Genomic DNA, 24,401 nt, shown 5'->3' with positions numbered 1-24,401 from the left:
TGTACAGGGATCTTAACTTTAACACCTACTATATTAAATTAATAATGTGTATACGTTAATAAACCTCAGACCATGTAGGAAGTTACTGTTGTATGGTAGATGGACTCAGAGCATCATATATGTGTTTGATTTTGTGTGTCTCTACTTGAGACATGTAACTCTGAATATACAGTCACATTGTATAATCAGCCATTCTTTGGGGGGGGTGGGGGGAGCAAGTCCCTAGAGTGTAAATAACAAAATTTTTGGTTTGGTTTAAGGTAAGGTTAGAGTTAGGGTTTGGTTTAGGTTAAGGTTAGGATGAGACAAGTAGTGATTAGAGTTAGGGTAAGTCTCCAGGAAATAAGTGTCCTCAGTAGTGATGGAAACATGACTGTGTCTATGTGTTTTTTGAGCTATGAAAAGAAGAGTATTTTGGGAACCTGCGTGAGAGAAAGTCATTCGTGCTACCTTCTCTGTGTTTTTTTCTCTGTCTCCTTGACTCCTGCCACCATCACACATTCACATTCCCCAAGGCTGTGATGTTGAATGAGCAGTTTGAGAAGTTCCTCTTGCCAAATGAGGATTTTAGACAAGGAACCTACAGGCAAATCAATGAGTGAGGAGGAGTGTTATGATTGATGGATGGAAGAAAGGGGAACAATTCAGGCAGTTTAGCATTATACTGTCAAATCAGTTGTAACTATAAGCAGCCACTGCTCACGACTTCGCATCACGCCCAGACGAGCAGCTGTGGCATAAATAGCAGCTCCTTTATGATAATAATTTAATAGGTGAGAAGAGTATGTGTGTAAAATGTTTGTGGGCTTTGCAGTGTGGACATATTGTAAACTTCAATATATATATTTCAATTAACCACCTTTTCATCATGGTGTGATGATATTAGCTGTGTGCTGCTGCTTTGCTTTTATTTATCTAATTTCTTATTGTTTTGGTGGATGCAACTTTAGAAATATTACTGTACATGTGGACTGTATTACTTTGACATGTTTGGCATATTTTCTTTGGCAGAAAAATGAGTGAAATGCATATGCTGTGCTCAGACTGCAACCCCATGGAATCTCATGCTTAATTGAGGTTTGTTTGTGTCACTATTATTGAAATACATTATGAAATACTTGCCAACCTTGAGAGCTAGAATATAGGGAGAAATTTTAAAGCAAGGTGTGGCGGCAAGGGTTGAATTTTAAAACAGTTTTTCCTGTACACTGGTGACTCTAAACGAATGAAAATAGCAAATAGCGTAATTAGAATGCTGTCACGTACTCCATAAAATATGACATATCACTTATTTATCTTCTAGTAGTTGGCAACACATTTAAGCCTGGTGAGCAGTGGGTACTTTAAATCTTTAACCTTGTACAGTGAAGTGAAAGTCACATTGAACAAACTTGAACCATACATTTCACTTATAATTTCCAATAGGAAACGACTGCATACATGCAGTAATCCAATGATGTGAAAAATACCTGAAAAATATTGGAATTTGACGTTTTATCCATATTCTAGCTGAGTGATAGTGACCAGTGTCACTCTGTGTTTCCATCCATGTGTTTTCTGCTCTAAGAAGGACAGAGCCTGTGTGAGAAGGACAGGACACCAGTGTGACACTTCACTTTCAGGCACCATGAGAGGCGCTTGTCGGGCCTCTGTCATTACACTCACAGTTATTGTGGACTTACTGTAGACACACATACACACACTCACAGTGGTGTAGAGTTACATCCTACCACTGCAGTTTGTGCCCTGTGAAGGGCAAGAGCAGCGTTCGTGACCTCCCCAAATACGCCTAGGCCACTCATTACTCAGGGCCATTTTTAGCTATCTGAAGGTTTGTAAAGAGATCAGATTATTTAAAATTATTCGGGGCGTACCCTTGGAGCAGTTTATTTACTCTGAAAATGAAGATTAATATTAATATGGCTCTGTTTGGCTCATCTTCTGCTTCCCTCTAGAACCACCATACACTTTCATCTGCAAAACAGAGCAGCTGGGATGGCCTGAGTGTGTTTGTGTGGTCTCTGGAGTATTTGTGTTAGTTTATGTATTTTTCAGTGAATCAGTCGGTGTATTTGTGTATAACAGCGGTTATATATTAAAATAATCAGCCAGACCTAAGTGCAACTGCCTCTGTGTGGATCATAAATTGGTTAAGAATTGTTTTTGATGTAGTCTTTTTATTATAAATAAACAGATTATGATTAATGGATTTTTATGAAGATGTGAGTAAAAATATCTTTACATAATAAAAAGAGAAGAATATGTCCACTTTCTTGCTGATTAGACAGGGCTGCATGTAGAGGTCTGGTGTGAATGTGTATCGAAACCGGGCCTCTTAAGTGTATCTATTGTTTGCAGTGATTGTGTGCATTGTGGTAGTAATAGGCTTCCCTCTGGGCTGAGCAGGAGCTTGGGGAGGACTGTGTAAAGAAGAGATGAAGGAAGGCAAGGCTGTGCGCTCAGACTGAGTGATGAGGACAGCAGCAGAGAGAGACAGAGCTGACACAGGTGCTTTAGACCAGGACAGAGAGGAGGAGGCAGCAGAGAAGACTGGAAAAAAAATGAGAGCAGCAGCAGGAGAATGAGATGTTGAAAAAAGTGGTGATCAAGAAGAGGGGATAAATCTTTTCGGAGTAATGACTGTATCTGATACCTGCATAGGGAAACAGCAATGTGTGTCAACTACAGAGGCGTTCTTTCACTGTTTTGTCTGGGTCAGTTTCATAGTTTCACATTTTTACTGTTGCAATCGGAATGAGTCTCTAAAATCTCTCTGAAACGCGTCCTCTGTTTGTCCCTCATAATCATGAAGTACAACACACCAAAGACCTGTTCTGTCCTAGATTTCACCTCTTGCAGACCCCAGGTTGGCTGCAGTTTGTCAGGTCCCCTGCAGACACTTTATAACTACTGTATATTTTGATTCACAGGTGACAGTGAGTAAGTAGTTGGGAATTTTAGTAAAATACAGTCAATACTGTTGTGTATATTCATTCATTAACTGTTCCTTTAGAAGACACTAAAGTTGAGCAACAGTCCCAACTAAGGCAGCAAAACTTATTGTAACTTATTGCAAATACACCTTATTTAATTCCAATCAGTGACACTGAATTTAATTTTCTATGGGATAAGGACATTACAGTCATTACAACACCTCCAATTCTCTTGTCAGACTTATATGAAAGAAAGAATAACATAATGTTACCCTCTTCTGAAACTACAGCTAGTGATGGCAGGTTGAGGTGTGGGTGCCCTCTGCTCCGTGTTACGTTATGATGTAAAATGGCTGCTCTGTCGAGGGAAGGTTCAGCTGAGATTAGAAACGCTTGAGAAAAAAAGGAACAGAAGAACAGGGAGAGCAAAGGAAGAAGAAAAGGAGGAGAGAGGAAGCATGGATGGAGGAGCTGGAGAGGACTGAGTGTGAAGAAGTAATCAAGTGTAGTTATGGAGGAGTAAGAGTAGAGAGAAAATAAAGGGAAAAGGAGATAAAGCTCTGAGAGACTGTTAGATTAAAAAAGTCGAAGGTCTCCTACTTCTATGAATTCTTCTATGAAAGTGATTTTATAAATGTGTCTTGTGTTTTGATCAGTACTGCTTATGTGCTTGTAAGCCTTGTGGGGTTTGTGTGTGTGTGTGTGTGTGTGTGTGTGTGTGTGTTGAGCACCTGTTTGAATTTTTTTGTGCCTCTGTCTTCAAATCTGAGATTCTGCCAATCTGGCGCCCACTGATGTCAAGGATGAGTTTTCATCATGTACAATTTATTATTGTTCTTCTCTTCCTGCTTCTGCTTCTTGTTAGTTGTGGACTTAATTACTTAATGTGCAGTACTCTAGTTAACTTGGCTCTGTGCGTGCTATTCTGGCTGTTTATGCATGAAAATGTATCTAGGTTTGTTACTGTTTTGTGTGACTATCTTGTGCTGCCAGTAGGAGGCTCTGTCTCACCACTAACCCCGATGGCAGCTCTGACCAGTGTGTTCGGCCACTCAGTGGATGTGAGGCTGAGGCTCCCACCTGCACTGAGCTGCTGTCAGTTAATGGTGGAAGTCACCACAATTACTAAAAGATATTTTGCTGTGTGGAGACTTGTCTGTCTCACTGATTCATCTCTGTCATGTGAACCCTGTTTCCTTGACAACCGCCTGCCAGCAAGTAGACCTGAATCTACAATATTTGTCTTTTTCTACTATCAGCCCCAATGGTTTTGATACTGTAAATCTTTTGACAGTAACAGTAACATACAGTAGAATCAGTAAGTGGCAGTCAGAACAGTTGCAACTAACTAGACAGTGCTCATAACATAATCATGAACAGACTCTACTGTAATGCACGTCTTGCACCCCAAGTTTGCCCATTTCAGCAGTGATGCATCTTTGCAGAAGTGGAATCAGACTCCAGTTGTCAGCAGCTGTCAGTAGATAAACACAGTTTAGTTTTGTTCAAAGATGAGTGAACAGAACAAAAATCAATATCATGCAAAACAGTCACACTTGTTTAATGTTGATTTTGAAAACACTTAGACAAAACAGCTGAAAATGAAATATAAAATTTGTCCACATCAACTGTAATTAATAGTTGCAGTTTTACTGCAAAGGTACATATTGTAACTAGCACCAATAAGGACTGACTAATAAATAACTTGAGTACAATTATTTGCAAGAAAGTGATAAAAGGAAAGTGTTTGTCCAAGCAGCAAAGCAGGGAGGAAGACATTTCATACTTTCATTTTCATTTCATACTCTTTTGTAAACCTATCCATCCTACATTTCCCATCACGCAACTTGATTGCAAAAATATACAAGCTTTTAGGTTCAATCCCAAATCTTTTCAGTGAAGTTACTAGAAAATTTTGACAAAGCTCTTGCAGAGCCCCTATAGAAATTAACAACAGATTAAAAACTGTTTTTTTGATTCCTGGTACTTCCTGTGATGAATAAATTGACTTTGACTTTCACAGTAAAATCAGTGTTGTGTGTATTTTTTTTTTCTGTTGATGTCAAAACGGCTCTGGCAAGGAAAATATGTGGGATATGTGACCCTCTGCTGCAGAATAAAATAAGACTCTGACACATTTTCTTCTTCAGTACAGAAGTGTGCTAATGTAAGTTTGAAAAAAATATGAATTATGAGTCTGGCATGTGATACTAACAATAAAATATATAAATAAGAACCAGGAAGGGTTTCATAGTCCAGTCAAGTGCATGTACTGTGAAATCCTACTGAGAGAGGAGGGACAAAACAGGCTGCCATTTATAAATAGAAAGAATCAGCACGCACAATGTCATGCTGGAGGAAAATGGGGCTCTTGAATTTGTGTTGAGTAAGCAGTGACTTGAGTTTTTATTAGAAGGAAATAGAGCGTTTAATTTCATGCTAATTCTTGGCATTAGTTCCAAATGTGATTTAAAAACTCTCTCTAAGTGCCTGAACTTTTATGTCCCTCATGCATATGTGTGGCTGTGTGTTAAGACTAGAGAACAGGTGGCCAGAGCCCCCAGCAGTCCTTGTCTAAACCCTGACTCTTCCTTCCTCAACCAGCTGATCAGGACAAGTATCTTTCTCCTTCTCCCTCTGTCCTCAGCATTTCTCTCTGATTCGGTCTTTCTCTGATCAAAATCGTGCATTTGCCTTAACCCTGCTTTCCCCCATTCTGTTTATCTCTCTCCACTCCCTCTTTTCTCTCTATCTCTCTCTCTCTCTCTCTCCTTACCCCTCTTCTCTGCTGTCTCTCGTCCCAGGCTGTAGTTAGAGCAGGCCGACTAGCAGAGTGCTATTGTCCCAGCGGAGGGCAGAGGGAGCAGAACAGGAATCTCATCTAGCCCTGCTACAATCAGTGTGGACTAGGACTCTGTGGAAGTAGTCCTCTTTTGCACCTTCCTCACCCTCACTTCTTCTCACTCCTCATACTCTGCCTCTCTCTAGAGCTGTCTCTCTTTTTATGGAGTGTCTGTTTGAGGGATCTGATATGTTTAGCCTTCACCATGAACCCAACAGTGAAGATCCACCTTCAGAATGGGACCCACTTTAACACCTACATGTACCAGGTAGGGACTCGGCACCTGTACAATTTTGTGGATATTACCAGTGAATGATTTTCTCCAGCTCAGAAAGCTCTCACTGCGGTCTCCACATGTCCTTGGCTGAGTATTGATTTCAGCACTGATGACTCTTTTCAAGAAGTGAGATATGGCCTCTTCTCCACCTCTTCCTCCCCACCTCCTCCTTCTTCCTTTCACCACTATGCCTCAATCACGCTGCCAAGCAGTGATGCAGACTGCGTCTTGGCTTAGAACTGTGGGCACAACCCCTCCACTAAGGCTTTTCACTGCTTTGTGTGGCTAGTTGCATGTTTTCAAGAAAATAAAGACAATAAATACCTGTCATGCACTGCAGGAAATTCTCTTTTGTATGACTGTTCAACTTTTCGCTGCTCGATTTACGGTATGTGTTTTACAGCACGTGTGCAAGAGACAGGCTCTACTGAGGCACAGCAACAAAAAAAAAAAAAAACTCCTCTTTGTGTTTCTCCTTTCATCCAAGCAGAGGAAGTACTCCCCTCTCATCCTTCCTCGTTTTCTGTATTCCTTTATCTGGTGCAGGTTGCTTTAATGAAGAAAACTGGGATACATGAATGGATGCTATTCTGGGCCCAGGCCTTCATTGGGCACAGAGGAGGAGAGAAAGTTGGAAAACTTGCAGGGATTTGACTCTTCTTTATATGCTGAACTATGAGAAAATGATATTGGGAGAGAGCTGAAGTGTCAGCTCTTCTGTCACTACTTTTGTTGCATCAATCATCTTTATAGCCAATAATCAGGCTATTAAATGACTGTTGATTATATGCGTTTTTACAGCGGCGTGTTATTGGGCTCATGCCAGGTTTCATTTTAAACCCTTCAAAGTGGTTGGAACTCTTTTGTTTTGGATTTCACTCAGAAATCCCCTGTTTTCCTAGTAAACCCTGCAAAGGTGTTCAGAGTGGGATTTACTGAGTTGTATTTCCATGGACTATTTTGTTGTTGTGTTATCAGCGTCTCAGAAGTGAGTCCAGAGCTGGCATGGCTCCAGTCATTCTTGGCATGTGTCTCACTGATTTGCTCATGACTCACTGTGATTACGCAGAGGGCTAATTTTATGACATCTGTCTCAGCCATGAAGAATAATCAGCAAATTAATGTGTTGGTTTTTTTAAATTACTTTCCACATTCTGCTTTTCAAAGGGAAGCCTTTCAAAAGGTTTTCAGTCAGAGCTCCACTGTGACTGTCACGGTGGAGATCTGTCAGGTCTTGCAGTCAGCTGCTTCTCTCCCTGGTCTCAAGAGCTGTGACACACAAGGAAAATGTCTCAGTGACTTTGTGCATGTTTGTGTTTCAGTGTGAGAGAGTGCGCCTACGTGGATGTTCATGCAAAGTTTGTACACCGCTCAAACACTTTCTTAATGAGCCATTGCCATGGTGACAGCAGCAGTGTGCAAGGTGGCGTCATGGCGACAGATTACTCACTGCCTACTTAGGGCCAACACCCAGACAAGGTGCTGTGGTGGTGGTGCGTGTCACAGTTCCTGTGTGTGTGTGTGTGTGTGTGTGTGTGTGAGGGTGTGTGTGTGTGTTGGCTAAGGTTTGTCACAGGAAGGTCGAGTCCACCTCTCTGCTGTTTGCTGTCTCACTATCTCTGCAGTGGTGAAGAGTTACAGAGCTCTGATATCTGAGTCTCCTCAGGGACTCACTCTTTCTCCAGTTCCTGACCCTGCATCCATCGTCAGCATGGCACCCCTTAGTGAATTACCACTTTTACACCAGAGTTAATTTAGTGTCTTTTGGTGCACACAAGGTTCTCAGGCATTATATACAATCTCTGATGCGGTATCTCTCGTCAGGACTGAGTTTAATGACGACACTGAGGCAGTGCTACCAAAAACCTACTTCTCTGTTTAAGAATAATGCAGAATTCATCTACTCATATTTTGCTGTGTAGTCATATTCAGTCTGATATTTCTGACCACAGAAAAGGGATCATCGTTACAAATGTACGAACAACTGACCTTGTGTAAGGTGGCCCCTGTTCTCACACATACGATCTGCCTACTTGTGATGTGCACTAGTTGTAAACATCCTCTGGTTAGCATAAATGAATTCACGACCTTACATTGTGAATCATGCAATGCATGAATCAGTTAATATTCATTGTAACAGTTTCACTCTCTTTCCGGTCTTGCTCACATAGTTTCCTGCCATTCTTTCCCTGTCCTCCCACTAATTGACGCTCACGTCGATGCTCCACCTCACTGTTCTCAGCAATTTATATTTGTTGTGGCTTTACTCTTGTTAATCTACCCACACACAGCAGAAGTACTGTTGCTATGAAGTTAGTGTGTTGCTCAGTACATGAATTAAAAGTATCTACACATTCTGTGCTCTTTAATGCATTCCCATAGTTGTTTGACAGTCATGGTAATATGTGTATTTTGGCAGTACAATTTTGTTCGCTGTATACTTTTTGTTTGTGATTTCCTATTTTTTTCTAAATGACCTTCAACAGTCTGCAGAGAATAGATGTGACCTTGCTGTGTGTAGGCAAAGAAAGCAGTTGGGAAAGCAGTTGTGTGGTAATAGCGAGTTTTCTGTAGGAGTAAAGTAAAACAACACATTGTCTTGTTGCTTTGCAGGATAGTTAACAGCTAGTTTAATTGAGAAAACTGAAAAATATGTTACAAAAGAACAAGATTGCTGGCAACTTGTTGTCTTCGTAGCCATATTTAAGTGTAATAATGTAGCTTTTTATATGTAAAAGCACCTCAGCAGTTCTTCTCTTGCACCCTCATTCATTCAGTCAATTCACTCACCCATTTAGCTATCTTTACTGGACATTGAAAGGAAAAGCTCTAAAGATAGGCAAAGCTGTGGTGTACTTTGTGATATTATGTGTCCTGGTTCAATCATCTTTGAGTCTCTAGAGCCTCTGAGATACAAGAACCAACACTGGGTTTGACAATACAGATCATGTGATCATGTTTTGACTGTATAAATAAACTATTTCAGGAGGACTTTAAATTGGAGACGTGTGATTGGATTGAAGCAGTCACATATAAATAATTACAGCCAGGATGGCATACTAAGCTTTGCACATTGATAATTTAGCTACCTGCCAATAATTCAGAATAATCATTAATAGCTTTTTCATTACTTGTGCAGTCTTCAAGACAAGTAATCATAGATGACACACATCTGAATTAAATACAGAATTAAATATTAAAATCTTTCCAGTGACATGAGACTTTAAGGTTTTTAAGTTGTTCCATTTAAGGAGTGTAAATTACTTGAAAGATGTCTTCCCAATTTCAGTATTAACCCATGGAGTCAGTCAGTTGTGGAAACTGACGAACGGCAGCTTTAAGTCGAAGAAAAGACGTGATATACTGAGGAAATTAGATTGATAGTTCTCTTTGCACTGCTGCATGTTACACTGCATTAGAAGTGCTGTAAATACTGCTGGCAGTGGGAAGAGGAATGAAGTCTGTGATGATGAGGTCCTTAGTACTCAAAGTTTCACAGTTAGTTTCCTCAACCACAGCTTTACTGCAGAATATTAGGAAATAACTGGCAAACTGAAAAATCATCACGTAATTTGTGATGACTGCCATGGCGGTCTGCCTCCCTAAAACCCCCACACATTCACGCACACAGAGACACATTAGAAGCTAATTTTCATCAGACAGTGTAGGAATAAATGATGAGTAACTTTCAATATTGTGAGTGTTTGACTTCATTCAAAAAATGTTCGACATTATGCACGGTATTGTATCCAAGCAACTACTGTATGTAACTGCTCTTAAATGCCCTTGAGGAAATGAAAAATAGACAGTCAAAGCATGTACACTACTATATGCTAAAAATCCCACAATGCAATGCTTTGCTTCTGCTCCTGAGAGGACAGCGCTCCCAAATCTCAGGTTACTTCTTATAATGTTAATGCCTGCAACCTTTTTATTCTTTACCATGTAGAGAATAGTTGATGAGTGAAAGAGGTGGTTTCAAACACAGTTCAGGTGAGTGTTGACCTCTTTGCACATTACATAACAAATTCACAGCCAAACGCACACAAGAGCAAATGTAGAAGGATAAGCACACTCACAATAAACCTCATATTTTGTGGATCGGCTGTGTTTTTTATCCAACCTTATTTTTTTATCTCTCTCTCTCTCTCTCTCTCTCTCTCCTCTTTGTCTCTCTCTCTCTCGCACACACACAGCATTTTTTTTCATCCTTTAATCCCAAACTGCTTAAGGAAGCGGAGGGGAGAAATCCCTTTACAATGTCTGGGCTCAGCAGTGTTTGGTAACCACTTTCTATCTCACATTTTGGTTAGAGGCAGAAGAGCAACGTTCCTCCAGACGCCCAGAACCTTCTCTCCTCCCTATATGATATACTCTCTGGCAGATGTCGAGTTTGTGTTGTCAAAGAGCCGCGTCTGCGTCTGACTGTTGTGTGAAATTGAATAAACATCCAGGGATTCTCAAAGCTCACATGGTTTTAGGGAGCTAGGAGTGTGTGTGTGAGTGTGTGTGAGTGTGTGTGTGTGTGTGTGTGTGTGTGTGTGTGTGTGTGTGTGTGTGAGTGTGGGTGTGCATGTGGGTGTGAGTGTGTGTGGAGGAGAGAACAAAAGCAAAAGCTGCCATGGAGAAGGTATTAGAGCTTCAAGAGAAATTAAACAGGATTTTTTTGAGTAGACAGTGACGTGTGATATTTTATACTTAATACTTGTCTGTTCTCTTATTTTCAAAAGTTATGTTGTTATCTCTCTCTAATTTTTAGTTGTTTCTTTTTTTTTCAAACAGTTCATGGAGAAATGCAGAAAGATTCAAAAAGGCCAAGGGATGAAAGGATGAAGTGGAGAACGTTAGAGGTGGCTTGTTGAGTGTTTTTGCCATGATTGAAAGAGACAGTGAGCTCTAACATCTGTTGGTGGATTTGGGCTGAGCTGTCTATTGGTGCACCCCTGTGGAATAAGGGAAAGTAAAATGAACAAGCTGACCCATTTTCCCTCTTTCCTCTCATGTCTTTCCTCTTCACTCACTCCCCCCCCCCTCCCTTCACAGGGTCAGTAAAGATCCAGAATCTGTGTCTGTGTGTGTGTTTGCTTTTAGTTTTTGATCATTACTGATCGCTCAACACAGCCAGTTTATGCCCCGAAATAGGGTTATTTCTTTAGTCTCCAAACATTGTGGCAATAGAAAATAGATCAGCAACACTGAACTGTATCAGTTTCAGCTTAGACATAGCTTGACATTTGGGTCATCAGTGACAAACATGAGACCAAAAATGCAGCGTCATGTCTATAAGGAGAACCACAATTTTAACAGTACACATATTTGAGCATGGACAACATAAACCTTTGGCTACCAGTGTGAACAAAAGCCAAGTTCACAGGAAATGCCAACAAAGCACTAAGAGATGTTCAAACAGCATATACACACACACACACACACACACACACACACACACACACACACACACACACAGTGTACAAACAACCATCCAGTCTCTGCTTCAGTGTGACCAACCAACAGAAAATAGAACAAATCAACTCCCAGCAGAAATTGTGTGAGGCACTGATTCAGTATACCATAACTACAGCAGCTTCTCATTGTGTAAACAAAGTAAATGATTGCAAACACTTTAACTATGTAACAGGAAATCATATGGACAAACGGATTCAGTATGAGTCTGGGAAACGCCTTCTGACATGAGAACCAACTGTTTGGATAACACAGCTACTGACAGAGAGTGTTAGTTGCATAAAAGCAGGGACTGACATTTCACCCCCTTTTCTTCCAGTGATCTGGGGAGTGTGGTGATCACTTTACACTGCTGTGATTTATCTGGGCAGAACAGGATGTGGAGACTATAATCCCACACCAAAGCAGGGACATCTTATCATTTTCAGTGAAGGACATCTGACATTGTCAGGATTAGTAAAACTCTAGTTGTCTGTGAGTGATTAATAGCTAGGTTGTATTGCATTAGATTGATAGATATTACAGAAAAGCCTGTAACTACTCTGGTTACATTGTTAAATGCTACATTAGTGGTTTGTAGCCAACCATTCAAGATCACTTGTCTTTGTAAGGAGTATGCCATAATGTCTTCACAGACCCTAAAATGAAAAAATACCAGGTGAAATGCCATAAAAGTTTATATACCGTAAAAACCAAAACACAGCAGTTCTATCGCAGCAGTGTTCTACTTTTCTATTAAAGTTAATGGAGCCATGACTTTACAGCAACAAAAGAGCTTAAAATGTCCATCAAATTTGCAATATGTGGTTCTTTGCAGAGATAGAAAAGGGTGGTGCTGTGGAGCTACACAAGGTAATGTACTGTACACCCTAGAACCAGAGAGGAGGAAAAGCTCTTCCCATATTTCCATCCATCCATCCATCCATCATCTATACCCGCTTAGTCCTTAACCAGGGTCACAGGGATCTGCTGGAGCCTATCCCAGCTCTCTTTGGGTGACAGGCAGGGGTCCACCCTGGACAGGTCACCAGTCCATCACAGGGCTCCAACATCTCTCAAGCTAGTAAAGCAAACTAGACGTAACATGTTGAATAACAAACTTTAGATATTTTACCAGTTGGATTATTTTTACTTTCTGTGATTCATAGAGCCAAACTTGGTGAATAAATGAACACAGGTCGAATGATCTAAAACAGTTGGGAATAGGTGAAGCTGGAAAACAAACAAGGGCTACACCAGAAGTGTGACTGAAAAAATCTTCTAGCGGGTAAAACTATGACAGCTGTATTTTCTTTCTACTTAAAATAATGACTTGACATTACCCTGCTGTCAAAATTACATGTCACCTTGTCACAAAATCAATAACATCTCAGTCCTGCATGAAGTATACACAGAGCTAACAGTTTGCACAAAGTCCAGACTAAACATTGCTTCAAACATGCAACTGCTGACAGACTGATCACAACCAACTCTAAACCATTGTGATCCAACTCCAAGTCACTCTTTGTTCTAGATTTGTCTGTAAAGGAGCTGCATGAAGAATAAGCATGACTAAATCAAACTGTTCTCAAATGAAATACAGTTTTTTTTTGACAGCTAAGAATTCATTTTGAAAATTTTGTTCTTTGTTTAATAATAAAAGCCCTTGTGTCATAATGTGGAATTGCATCTACTGGATGTGTTTGATTGTCAGAGAAAAGATCATCTTGCGGTTCTTAGTTCTCTCAGTTTTATTAATATTTTCTTTTTCTCCAATATAATGAAACATGTCATAACATTTTGATCAGAACAGTTCATAACGTCTTCTGTAGCAGCATTGATTTGATGATCAAAAGAAGAGAAAATCATTTCAATCTTATTCTATTCAGTGTCACAGATATGAAGGAACCCCCTTTTGTTGTAATATTTGTTAATAATGAATATGCACCACCATCAACACAATTCCATCACTTGTTTTTGTCTTTACTGCTGAGGTGGGAGGCGGGAGGCGGGCACTGATGTGGGCAGGGGCGTAGAGCTGAGGTTGTGTTTATGCAGATCAGATAGCACTGTGCCATTTTGGTAGATACTTTGTCATAGAACTTCTACCAACAACGATGAACTTTTATCACATGTGCACAGAAGCATCTGCCCGACTACAAGTGTTGTTTTTTTTTTTTAAGGCCAGTCTAGACTGTGCCAATTCATCTGCAGATAAAATATTGCTCCTATAGTCCTGTGCCAGGAGTATGATGATGCCTCTGGGCACCAGAAATTGTAAAAACTGGACAGACACACCAACTTGTGCTCGCACTGTAAGATTATAGTTGCTTACTTGCTCGCTTTAAATAAAGCAGAGCCCATTATGTTGATCAGTACAGTATTAACCTCTGTATGGGTGTTATGTGTGTGTGTGTTGTGTAGGAGTTTGCCACTCTGACGAAGGAGCTGAACATATGCCGGGAGCAGCTGCTGGAGAAAGAGGAGGAAATATCTGAGCTGAAAGCTGAAAGGAACAACACCAGGGTACGTGCATGTGTGTGTGTGGGTGTGGGTGTGGGTGTGGGTGTGTGTGTGTGTGTGTGTGTGTGTGTGTGTGTGTGCGCAGACATGCGGTGTCTGAGCGTGTGCATGTGTAAATGTGCCATGTGGTGGCCAGTGTGTGGTGATGCTGATGAAAACAAATAATGTTTTTAAGCTTGAAATTAGTATGTGTGTGAATGTGTGTGTGTGCTGTAGCTGCTGCTGGAGCACCTGGAGTGTCTGGTGTCTCGTCATGAGCGCAGTCTGAGGATGACAGTGGTGAAGAGACAAGCACCCCCACCATCTGGAGTCTCCAGCGAGGTGGAGGTCCTCAAAGCTCTGAAGTCACTGTTTGAACACCACAAGGCTCTGGATGAAAAGGTGGACACACACAGACACACAGACACACAGGGGGGCTGTTATAACAAATAGATACAGGGGGAAACAATTCCCTCATTTAGTAACTTCAGCACAGGGTATTTCATTACAGCAACAGAGTCCTGTCATGCTCACCACTCTGCTGCTCCTCGTTTGTCTTTTTATAGAATTGCTCTCCTCCTGTACATACTAACTAACAGGAATTCTGATCAGTTCAGCGTTGCTGTTCAAGCTGTTAATGAACCTCAGCACGTACTGACTTTCAGAGTAAAAGTCCTAAATGGACAGGAAGAGATTATTGCTGAATGACTTTCAGTTTTAAACAAATGGAAGAAAATTTGGGTTTGCATTAATAAGCAGGAACAAATTAAGTAAATGGAAGCAGATGACAAAACAGAGGAATTCGTAATAATGTTGTAATATATTTATATTAAACATAATAAAACTGCTTCCTTGTTCAGCTGAAATAAATCAGGGATCTAACCACTTTTTGAGAAGAAAAAGTATAATGTGTCTGTGTGACCAAACAAATCTTTGCATTTCCAGATTTCTAGATCCTGCAAGTTTTCATAATGCCTGTGGTTTTGTAAAAGTATGCCCTCATATTTCTGGGCTTTGTGGTAACGTGTGTGTGAGCGTGTGTGTGTTTTTGTGTTTGTCAGGTGCGTGAGAGGCTTCGAGTGGCTCTGGAAAGGGTGGCCACTCTGGAGGGCCAGCTAGCAGCCACCACGCAAGAGGTGAGGTGTGTGAATGTGTGTGTGTATATGTGAATTGAAAATTGTCATTAAAGAAATAACTCCAAAGATAAAAAAATGCTAAATGTTCACAACAGCCTCACTTGCAGCAGAATTTCTGTGGGTTATGCAAGATTTAAAGTCCCAGTTTGTTAAGTTGACCTGATAACACTCCTTTTATAAACGCAGCAGGCCCTCACTGAAAAAACTCTCTGTCCTCTATTCTGAGAATAATTAATATAAGAAACTATGCAAAATATGGTAGAACATGTTGTCTGAAGCAGACTTCCCTTTGGGGAATGTGTGTGTTTGTTCATTGCCTTTAATTTTTTATTTTTATTTTCTTTTTAATCTACATTGCAGTTGAACATGGTGAGACAAAGGAAGGATGGTGACTCAGTGGAGCGAACAGATGGATCCAAACCTACATGGAAGGTCTTCCTGGCTGTGTGATTGTTTTTCTGCCCTGTGCTTTATGTCAGCCTATAGTATTCGTCTGTCTTGCTGTTGGTCACTTTCTTTCAATCGTCTTTCTGTCTTTCTCCCACTCATTAACATATCTACTTACACATAACCCCACCTTTATGATAATCTTGATAATGGCCCATGCTCTGTGTTGGAGCCCTGTGCTCCCTGGTTTGAGGCCAACCCTGAAATGAGTACACATTATATAACACTGTCTGGATCCATCCATGGGGAATCACAAACCTCCTCGTGATTAAATAGCCGAGCTTGTTTTTATCTGAATGGAAATTTCCTTCATGTAAATATGCCAAGAAGGAAAAGATCCACATACTTTGGCTCTGGATTTTTTTTGTGGCTTAGAGATAGTAAAAGCAAAAAATAGTGTCATTATATTTTTTAAAGAATAATTAAACTTGATAAATCAGTAGCTTACCATTAGGAAAGGATGAGAGCAGGGAATGGCTGCATTATAGGATGGCCATAGGCAACAAGGCAGAAAGAACGAGAGAACTGGCTAGAGTCCGAGCATTAAGAGGAAGCATGTAGTGTGAACTGTGCGAACACACACACTTTGCCCATGACAACGGCTGCTGACAGTCATTGCCCCAGGATGTTGCAAGTAGCACCCTTTAGAGGATATTTTTATTCCAAAAAAATTATCATGACCACGAGTATTTTTTCAGCAGGAACCCTAACCAAGGCAATGCCATTTCCTAAGTGCCTGGGAGTAAATTTAATGAGTTTATATAGCTAAACTGGAATTATGCACAATTGCAATAATCACCAGTTGTGTTTTATTACACAGTTTCACGCCATTTAGCTCTATTTCCTTAGTGTTTTTGTGAATGTTTATGCTCCTGTAAGGTATTCATGAGCAGGGCATAATAGGAACAGGAGGAAGCAGAGTAGGTCCCACTAACTTTGGCTGCCCACTGTGTTGCCTGTCTGAATATGTGTCCCTGAAGGTCTGTTTAATTATGGCCCTGGAATTAACTGCACTTTGAGTTGTAAGGACAAGAGAAACAACATCAAAACAACAGCATGGCAGCCTAACCCCACACAACCCACAGTCATATGCATAATACCCAACACTTTTTTATCTAGGTCATCCAACTTTATCAGTTCAACAACTTTCAACGCCCTCCAACCATGCACAGTTTTGTTGGAGGGTGCATTATCTATGTTGCTCAGCTCTAAAATACATTTCATGTGACAATGTGTATTTACTGTACATCTATTAATTTGTGTTTTTCTTTAAAGAGACTTCCCAATGGCTCCATAGATGCTCACGATGATGGCAGCAGGGTGACTGAGCTTCAGGAGCTGCTGGATCGGACCAATAAGGAGCTGGCCCAGAGTCGCGAGCACTCTGCCAATCTCAACGCCCGTGTGGCTGAGCTTGAAGCGGAGCTTGCAAACGCCCGCCGAGAACTGAGCCGCAGCGAGGAGCTGTCACTCAAACAACAGAGGGAACAGCGAGAGGTAAGAGTAAAGGAAATGTGCTTTTGTTCGGCACGTGGGCTACAAAACCTGGAAGTTTTTCAGTGAAAGCTAATAAAATGTATATTAATGCATTATTCACTGTTAATCAGACTTAAAAATAGAGTTTTCTGTTCCATTGACAATTCTCACTCCCACAGAGAAACTGTACACGATACCAGATGGCGGGGCTGGACTGAACATGTACAATATTGTGTTTTATACACCATCTATAGCAACTACAAGGCACACACAATGCTATTTTTAAATCAAAAATCATTCAGGGGGTTTTCTAAAGCCAGGAAGAATCAGTCAATTTTGAGAAAATCCACATTAATGTTTATTGTAATTGCATATTTATTATGATATTTAAGCAAAACCATGGTCTTTTCAATTAGTACAGGTCTACTCCTGTCTATAATACAGATTTGAAATGATAACAGTACAGATGTAAATGCAGTAACTACATGGTTTGGTTTTGGCTTCACAATGCAAAAGCTGTTAGTTTTTCTCTCACAATTTTCTGGTTGTTGTTGCATCTCTGCCCCTGAAGAGAGAGGATATGGAAGAGAGGATAACAACGTTAGAGAAACGCTACCTGGCTGCTCAGCGGGAGACCACACACATCCACGATCTAAACGACAAGCTGGAGAATGAACTGGCTACCAAGGACTCCCTGCACCGACAGGTAACACAAACAAGCCATGTATAAGTTTAAAAGAACCATGGAAATAATTGAGCTTTTTCCTGGTTGAACTATCAACCAAAACATTCAGAAAAACATTAATGTGAAATGGATGATGGCTGCCTTCCCTAATGTCACATCCTTTACATTACACTAAGCTGAGCAATTCCAAAGATACCCAGTTGGGATTTCAGCACAGTGTCTTCGAAAACTGCTCTGTCATAAATCAGTTAATGAACCCTCACATAAGGACTGAATCAATATTTATGAATGTGCCATGTCTTTAGTCTCAATATTCAGGCTTCTTGAGAAAGTGTTACAATCATAATGTGTTGTTTAGTGACACCACAAAGGGCACATTCATCATAATGCGAGTTGACATCAGTCAGCCATGAGTTATGGATTCCAGTTAATGTGCTCACTTTCTCTCTTGCAACATTTTAATATTTCATGCCTCGACCATGTCATGCACAATAAAGCTGAGATAATAAGAAAATCAGAAAATCAATTGAGTTTTCATTTTTAAAAGTGTGACTATGTATTAATGGTGTTAAACTGTTTCAGTCAGTGGAATAGCTGACCAATAGCAATGCTAGACTTAACGGTTCAGGTGTAGTTCACAAAGGATTTGAGTTCAGCTCCACATGGGGAATAGCAACAACATCCTCTATTTGGGCCCATGTGTCATGTCCTTGCTATTCAGTGGCTGCACTGATGACATCTCTCTTGTGATTCCACTAGTGTGTCTCTTCTTTATTTGCATGTGTGTGTGTCAGAGCGAAGAGAAGGTGCGCCAGCTGCAGGAGATGCTAGAGATGGCGGAGCAGAGACTGGCTCAGACCATGAGGAAGGCTGAGACGCTGCCTGAGGTAGAAGCTGAACTCGCACAGAGAGTGGCAGCACTCTCCAAGGTAACACACAACCAGCACACACAGAGGTGTAAAACTACACCAAAGGATACTGAGAAAATGAAATAAGATTCATTTTTAGTCAAATATATAGAAGCAAGCAGATTACAGCTACAGAACTTATAGCACCAGTTGTACTTACATGCATGTGTCTCCTCCTGCAGGCTGAGGAGCGCCATGGCAACGTTGAGGAGCGCCTCCGACAGCTGGAATCACAACTGGAGGAAAAGAACCAAGAGCTAGGACGGGTCCGTGTGTGTGTGTGTGTGTGTGTGTGTGTGTGTGTGCGTGTATGTGTGCGTGTATTTGTGTATGTGTGTGTGCAACAGCCCTGCAGGGTTTCTCTGACCTCACACTATGCACTGTGCAATTCATGTTTGAGTGTGTGTGTGTGTGTGTGTGTGTGTGTGAGTGTGTGCGAGTGTGTGCGTGGGCTGATGCTTCACATTAGTTGGACGCCTTGACTCTTGGCTTTGTGCTCCTTCATGCATACACCTGGCACATGTACAAACAGATACAGGATAGACACACATTAAAAGACCTCTTCAGTTTTCTGGTGCATTTTACATGAATTTGAATTTTCATTTATAATCAACATATCCTGATCCCCCCCTCCCCATACACACACACAAGACTGATTCGCTGCTATCTTTAGACTCTGAATAATTCACGCAGGGCTCATTTCTGTCTCTCTCTTTGTGACTTCATGCCTATTTTTAGTTGGAAGAGGATGCACATGTGTGTCTGTTAATTTACTTTAATGAAATTACTGTAGAATGCATATTAAGCACAGCGCTTCCCATTTAAGAGAAGGCATTTAACCCCTTCTTAACGTCACATAAATGACTGTAATTAAATCATTCTGGCTGTGAGATCTATTGTTGGCCAAGAAGACCTATATCTGGCAGCTGGTGATCTTGGGCTAAATGCACACTTCATCCTTTAATCCATGCAGAGATGCTTGATTAGCAGCGTAAATACACTTAAATAGAGTCTGTGTCAAAGAGATAAATTTGATGATGTTATTCCGCCTGTCTGGTTCTGTCTCCGCTCATCAGGCTCGACAGAGGGAGAAAATGAATGAGGAGCACAACAAACGTTTATCTGACACTGTGGATCGTCTGCTCACCGAGTCCAATGAAAGGCTGCAGCTCCATTTGAAAGAACGCATGGCTGCCCTGGAGGACAAGGCAAGGCCTATACACACACATTCATCTAAGCATTGGCAGCTCATATTGTTGTTAAGAACAAGTGAAAAAAGCATAACACAGATTTGTTTTGACGTGGTTTTTTATTTTTTTCTAGAACTCCCTTATTCAGGACCTTGAGAACTGCCAGAAACAGCTTGAAGAATTTCACCACACCAGGGTTAGTAAGAATTCACCAATTCACATACTGCTGAAAATCACTGTTCTCTCTTTGCTGAACTCGCACACATGATCATTTAGGAATTTAACTAAAGTGCAATTATGCATTGAGAATTTACAGATGGTCATGTGCCAGACTACTTCTTGGCCTGGCACAGGGACCATGTGAATTTTTGGATTGCTAGATGATTTTCTCACTATCCAGTTTTGCTGGCTGTAACTTGATATTAACTCTATACTTTTTACTTGTATTGAAGTAGCTTTGATTACTACTTTATTTTAATAAAAAATCTAAATACCTTGACAATACAACTTCACTGTCACTCAGGAACGGCTGATTGGAGAAATAGAAAAGTTGAGAAATGAGATCGACCATCTGAAACGCCGCAGTGGAGTGTTTGGAGATGGAACGCACCCTCGGTAGGCAAAGGCACAGCTCCTTGACACACGTTCTTCAATATTCACTGTAAAATATAGGGTTTGAACAATATTGATGTACTCTGTGTCTTTAATTACAGATCTCACCTTGGTAGTGTCAGTGACCTTCGCTTTTCTGTGGTGGAAGGCCAAGATGGCCACTACAGCACGACTGTGATCAGGAGGGCACAGAAGGGCAGACTGTCTGCGTTACGAGACGACCCAAACAAGGTGCTAATCATGTCTTTATCGAGCCAAACAGCTGCACGTACACCTGAACTAAGCAGACTACAGCGGACAAGATCATATGTCAGCTGTTCTTCTAACCACATTCAGCTCCGTACCAGTGCTTTATCAAAGTTCACGTCATCTTTGCCAATAAGTGTCTTGATTGCTTGGCTGATGTCTGATGATCTTCATGTCTAACATACCATTCTCTACTAACCTCTCCTTCTTCCTGTCTCTCACCTGCTGCCATGGACATGCTGTCTGATGTAAGTTCCTTGCTCATCCATTTGTTCTCACAACTGCCCACATACTTTCACAAGTGTCCTGTTGTATTTTTACATGTGCACATTTAATGGGGGCTTGTTCATATAGTGCATTCTATCATATATCATGTATTAATGTTAAAGCTTGTGTATTTATTGTGTTCAGGTGTGCGCGGTGTTTGAGCAGGACTACCCATCTCTACGTGGGAGCGTCAGCCACCTCCTCGGCAGCGACATCGAGGCAGAGTCAGACTTGGATGACGACGTTAGCTCTGCCCTGCTCTCTCCGAGCGGCCAGTCAGATGCTCAGACTCTTGCTCTCATGCTGCAGGAGCAGCTTGACGCTATCAATGAAGAGATAAGGTGACATATTGCAGGCACATTAGATTACGGCACATGACAGTTTCATGATACCAATGAGGAAACTGGGTCAGCAAAGCAACAAGAAACACGATAGAGATAAGAGAACAAAGTATGAAAGATAATACCACAAATAATTACAATAGAAACATTGTGAAGATAATACAGTGCAGCAAATAATGCAGCCTGTGGCCAGACACGATGCACCAGAACTGATAGTGGCATTAGATAGAGAGATGGTAGCATGTAGATAACACTCACCATTCTTCAGTTCTGGTTTCTGCTGGAGGAGGATGCTGTTTATTGCAGTTTACAGTAAACAAGGTCCTGTTGTGACAACTCAGAATATGTTTCTGGAGAGAAAATGCAAAATGGCCAAAAAGCAAGAGTCCCTCAATTTATCACAACCATTGTTTAAAACTGTGTGTTTTTTTTAAGGATGATTACTTTTTTTTTAAATTGAACTACTCCAGTTAGGGTTAGGAAGCTCTGGTTTCCTCCCACAGTCCAAAAACATGTATGTCAGGTTGATTGGTGACTCTAAATTGCCCATAGGAGTGAGTGTGAGTGTGTGAGGTTGTTTGTCTCTATGTGGCCCTGTGATGGACTGGTGACCTGTCCAGGGTGGACCCCTGCCTTTCACCCAAAGAGAGCTGGGATAGGCTCCAGCAGATCCCTGGGACTCTAAGAATGTATAGGAATAAGCGGCTATAGATAATGGATGGATGGATGTGAACAATAAAGAAATCTGTGATGTGCTATGATATGAAAACATGATGATCTTACAAATTACATCTGTGTATTACAACAGAACAGAACATGATGTATATGTTAATTAAGGTTTGATATTAACTATGCATGTGTGCATGCTTGTGCGTGTCTGTGCAGGATGATCCAGGTGGAGAGGGAATCAGCAGACCTGCGCTCTGATGAGCTTGAGTCTCGGGTGAACAGCAGCAGCATGGATGGACTCAATGTGACACTTAGACCCCGGGCCTTGCCCACCTCAGCTACCGCCCAGTCCCTGGCATCATCCTCTTCCCCACCCACCAGTGGCCATTCTACACCTAAACACCATGGACGCAACACCAGCCATCATCTAGGCATCATGACTCTGGTCAGAGAGCACACACACTCCGTCACACACAAATAGCAGCATACTGACCATAAGCAAGCGTCCGTTTCTTTATAACGTGTGTTGTTTTGTTTCTGATAGCCAAGTGACTTAAGGAAACACCGCAGGAAAGTAGCAGTAAGTCTGCAAACACAAGTATTATCACAGTGCATTTTGTCTGACTGGATTGTGTGACAGAATTGCTTTTGTAACTCCTCTAGTCTCCAGTGGAAGTGGACAAAGCTACTATCAAGTGTGAGACGTCTCCTCCCTCCTCCCCCCGCAGTTTACGGCTAGACACCAATTTTGCCCAGTTCACAGGCAGTCTAGAGGATGGTCGAGGGTAAAAATGCACACACACACACACACACACACACACGCACGCACGCACGCACGCACACAAGCTCTTTCCCCATTAGATTCCTCTCTACCAACTTCACACATTCAGGTAGGCACATATAAGCAAAAATCAAAACCATTTTTCTCCATACACAGGCAACATGTGTCGCCATGACAGAAATAAATCTCAGTCAGGTGATGATTTATATCCTGTGCACTACCCCAGTTCCCACTAACCTGTGGCACTGTTTTATTTGGTTGCAGCAAGCCGAAGAAAGGCATCAAGTCATCTATTGGCCGATTGTTTGGGAAGAAGGAGAAGGGTAGACTGGACCAGACAGTGGGCAGGGATGGACAATCTCTACCAGCATTATCGGGTACAGCACAGACTACAGATCCACACTGAGAGACACTGTGAGATTCACAGAAATTAACAGTTTCTTTCTGTATTTCAGACTTTGAAATGGGCATCGGTGACACTATGACTCTGGGAAAACTGGGTACTCAGGCTGAGCGGGACCGCAGGATGAAGAAAAAGTAAAAGCATGTTTCTTTCTCCGAGTATATGTGTGTTTTTTTCTTCGTTTTAGGTATTAACCAAGCCTTCTCTCTCCTGTTTCTCCTTTCCATCTGCTTTGTTTCAACTCCCTCTTCAGACACGAGCTTCTAGAAGATGCCAGGAAAAAAGGTCTCCCATTTGCCCAGTGGGATGGCCCTACTGTCGTCTCCTGGCTAGAGGTATTGCACTAATTTATATGTAACAATTAATCATTTTGTATCTCTATGCCAGGCTGCTGCTATTTCTGATTGAAAAGGAAATACAGTGATATGAAATATCAGATGGACCATTACAGCCAGATCTACACTCCCTTCTTCATCTGTCTGACATTTTATAGTGACATTGTTGTTGACGTTGAATGTTCTGTTCTTGATGACTCTCACCAGCTGTGGGTGGGTATGCCAGCGTGGTATGTAGCAGCGTGTCGAGCCAATGTGAAGAGCGGCGCCATCATGTCAGCGCTGTCAGATACAGAGATCCAGAGGGAGATTGGCATCAGCAACCCCCTGCACCGACTCAAACTCCGCCTGGCCATCCAGGAGATGGTCTCTCTCACCAGCCCCTCTGCACCACTCACCTCCAGAACGGTAACAAAACACACACCACACACCCCTCTATGAAACATGCACTGCTTTCTTCATGCTCGTAAATGTTCATACACAAAGAGCGAATAAATAAGTGAACACATTAGCCCACATAAAACTTAACAGCACTGAAAACCAAAACCTCTTCCACTGTAAGGCTTAACCTTCACTCTTCACCCTGAGGAGATGACACCACAGTTTACAGACTCTTTCTGCCTTTATCTAGGCTGACTTGTCTTTTCTGCTGCCATAAATTGCATGGGGTGAAAACAACTCACAAACAGTGCTCGATATAGCTGCAAACTACCTGCCTGAAATACACTCCCTCCCTTGGTATTACACAACACAATGTTTGTCTGTGTGTGTGTGTGTGTGTGTGTGTGTGTGTGTGTGTGTGTATGTGTGCGCACGTGAGGGTTGGTATGTGTGAAAATGTACACATGAGTGATTTCTTTGGTTTGTTTGCATATGCGTGTTTGTGTGTGTGTGTGTGTGTGTGTGTGT

General features: G+C 41.5%; 1 protein-coding gene across 8 annotated transcripts in view; it reads left to right on the top strand.

The window, feature by feature from the left end:
• The window catches only part of ppfia4 (PTPRF interacting protein alpha 4), a 46,713-nt gene that overhangs the window by 16,657 nt on the left and 5,655 nt on the right, over nt 1-24,401 (top strand). For 4 of the 8 annotated variants that reach the window (XM_026307557.1, XM_026307561.1, XM_026307555.1 and 1 more), the window contains exons 3-22: nt 13,919-14,020; nt 14,234-14,398; nt 15,058-15,132; nt 15,493-15,564; nt 16,855-17,076; nt 17,627-17,761; nt 18,535-18,669; nt 18,831-18,914; nt 19,725-19,856; nt 19,972-20,034; nt 20,362-20,453; nt 20,552-20,681; nt 21,108-21,304; nt 22,190-22,418; nt 22,518-22,553; nt 22,637-22,758; nt 23,019-23,131; nt 23,210-23,291; nt 23,411-23,492; nt 23,700-23,900. In XM_026307557.1, the coding sequence (XP_026163342.1) occupies nt 13,919-14,020; nt 14,234-14,398; nt 15,058-15,132; nt 15,493-15,564; nt 16,855-17,076; nt 17,627-17,761; nt 18,535-18,669; nt 18,831-18,914; nt 19,725-19,856; nt 19,972-20,034; nt 20,362-20,453; nt 20,552-20,681; nt 21,108-21,304; nt 22,190-22,418; nt 22,518-22,553; nt 22,637-22,758; nt 23,019-23,131; nt 23,210-23,291; nt 23,411-23,492; nt 23,700-23,900 (2,469 nt within the window). Of the gene's footprint in view, nt 1-5,815; nt 6,044-13,918; nt 14,021-14,233; nt 14,399-15,057; nt 15,138-15,492; nt 15,565-16,854; nt 17,077-17,626; nt 17,762-18,534; nt 18,670-18,830; nt 18,915-19,724; nt 19,857-19,971; nt 20,035-20,361; nt 20,454-20,551; nt 20,682-21,107; nt 21,305-22,189; nt 22,419-22,517; nt 22,554-22,636; nt 22,759-23,018; nt 23,132-23,209; nt 23,292-23,410; nt 23,493-23,699; nt 23,901-24,401 lie in introns of those variants that run through there. The other 4 variants (XM_026307562.1, XM_026307558.1, XM_026307559.1 and 1 more) reach the window with 3 other exon arrangements.

The sequence above is a fragment of the Mastacembelus armatus genome, chromosome 5 (genome assembly GCF_900324485.2).
Source record: "Mastacembelus armatus chromosome 5, fMasArm1.2, whole genome shotgun sequence".
NCBI lineage: Eukaryota > Metazoa > Chordata > Actinopteri > Synbranchiformes > Mastacembelidae > Mastacembelus > Mastacembelus armatus.
Note: the sequence above shows the minus strand (reverse complement) of the source record. Positions and strands in the feature narration are given on the sequence as shown.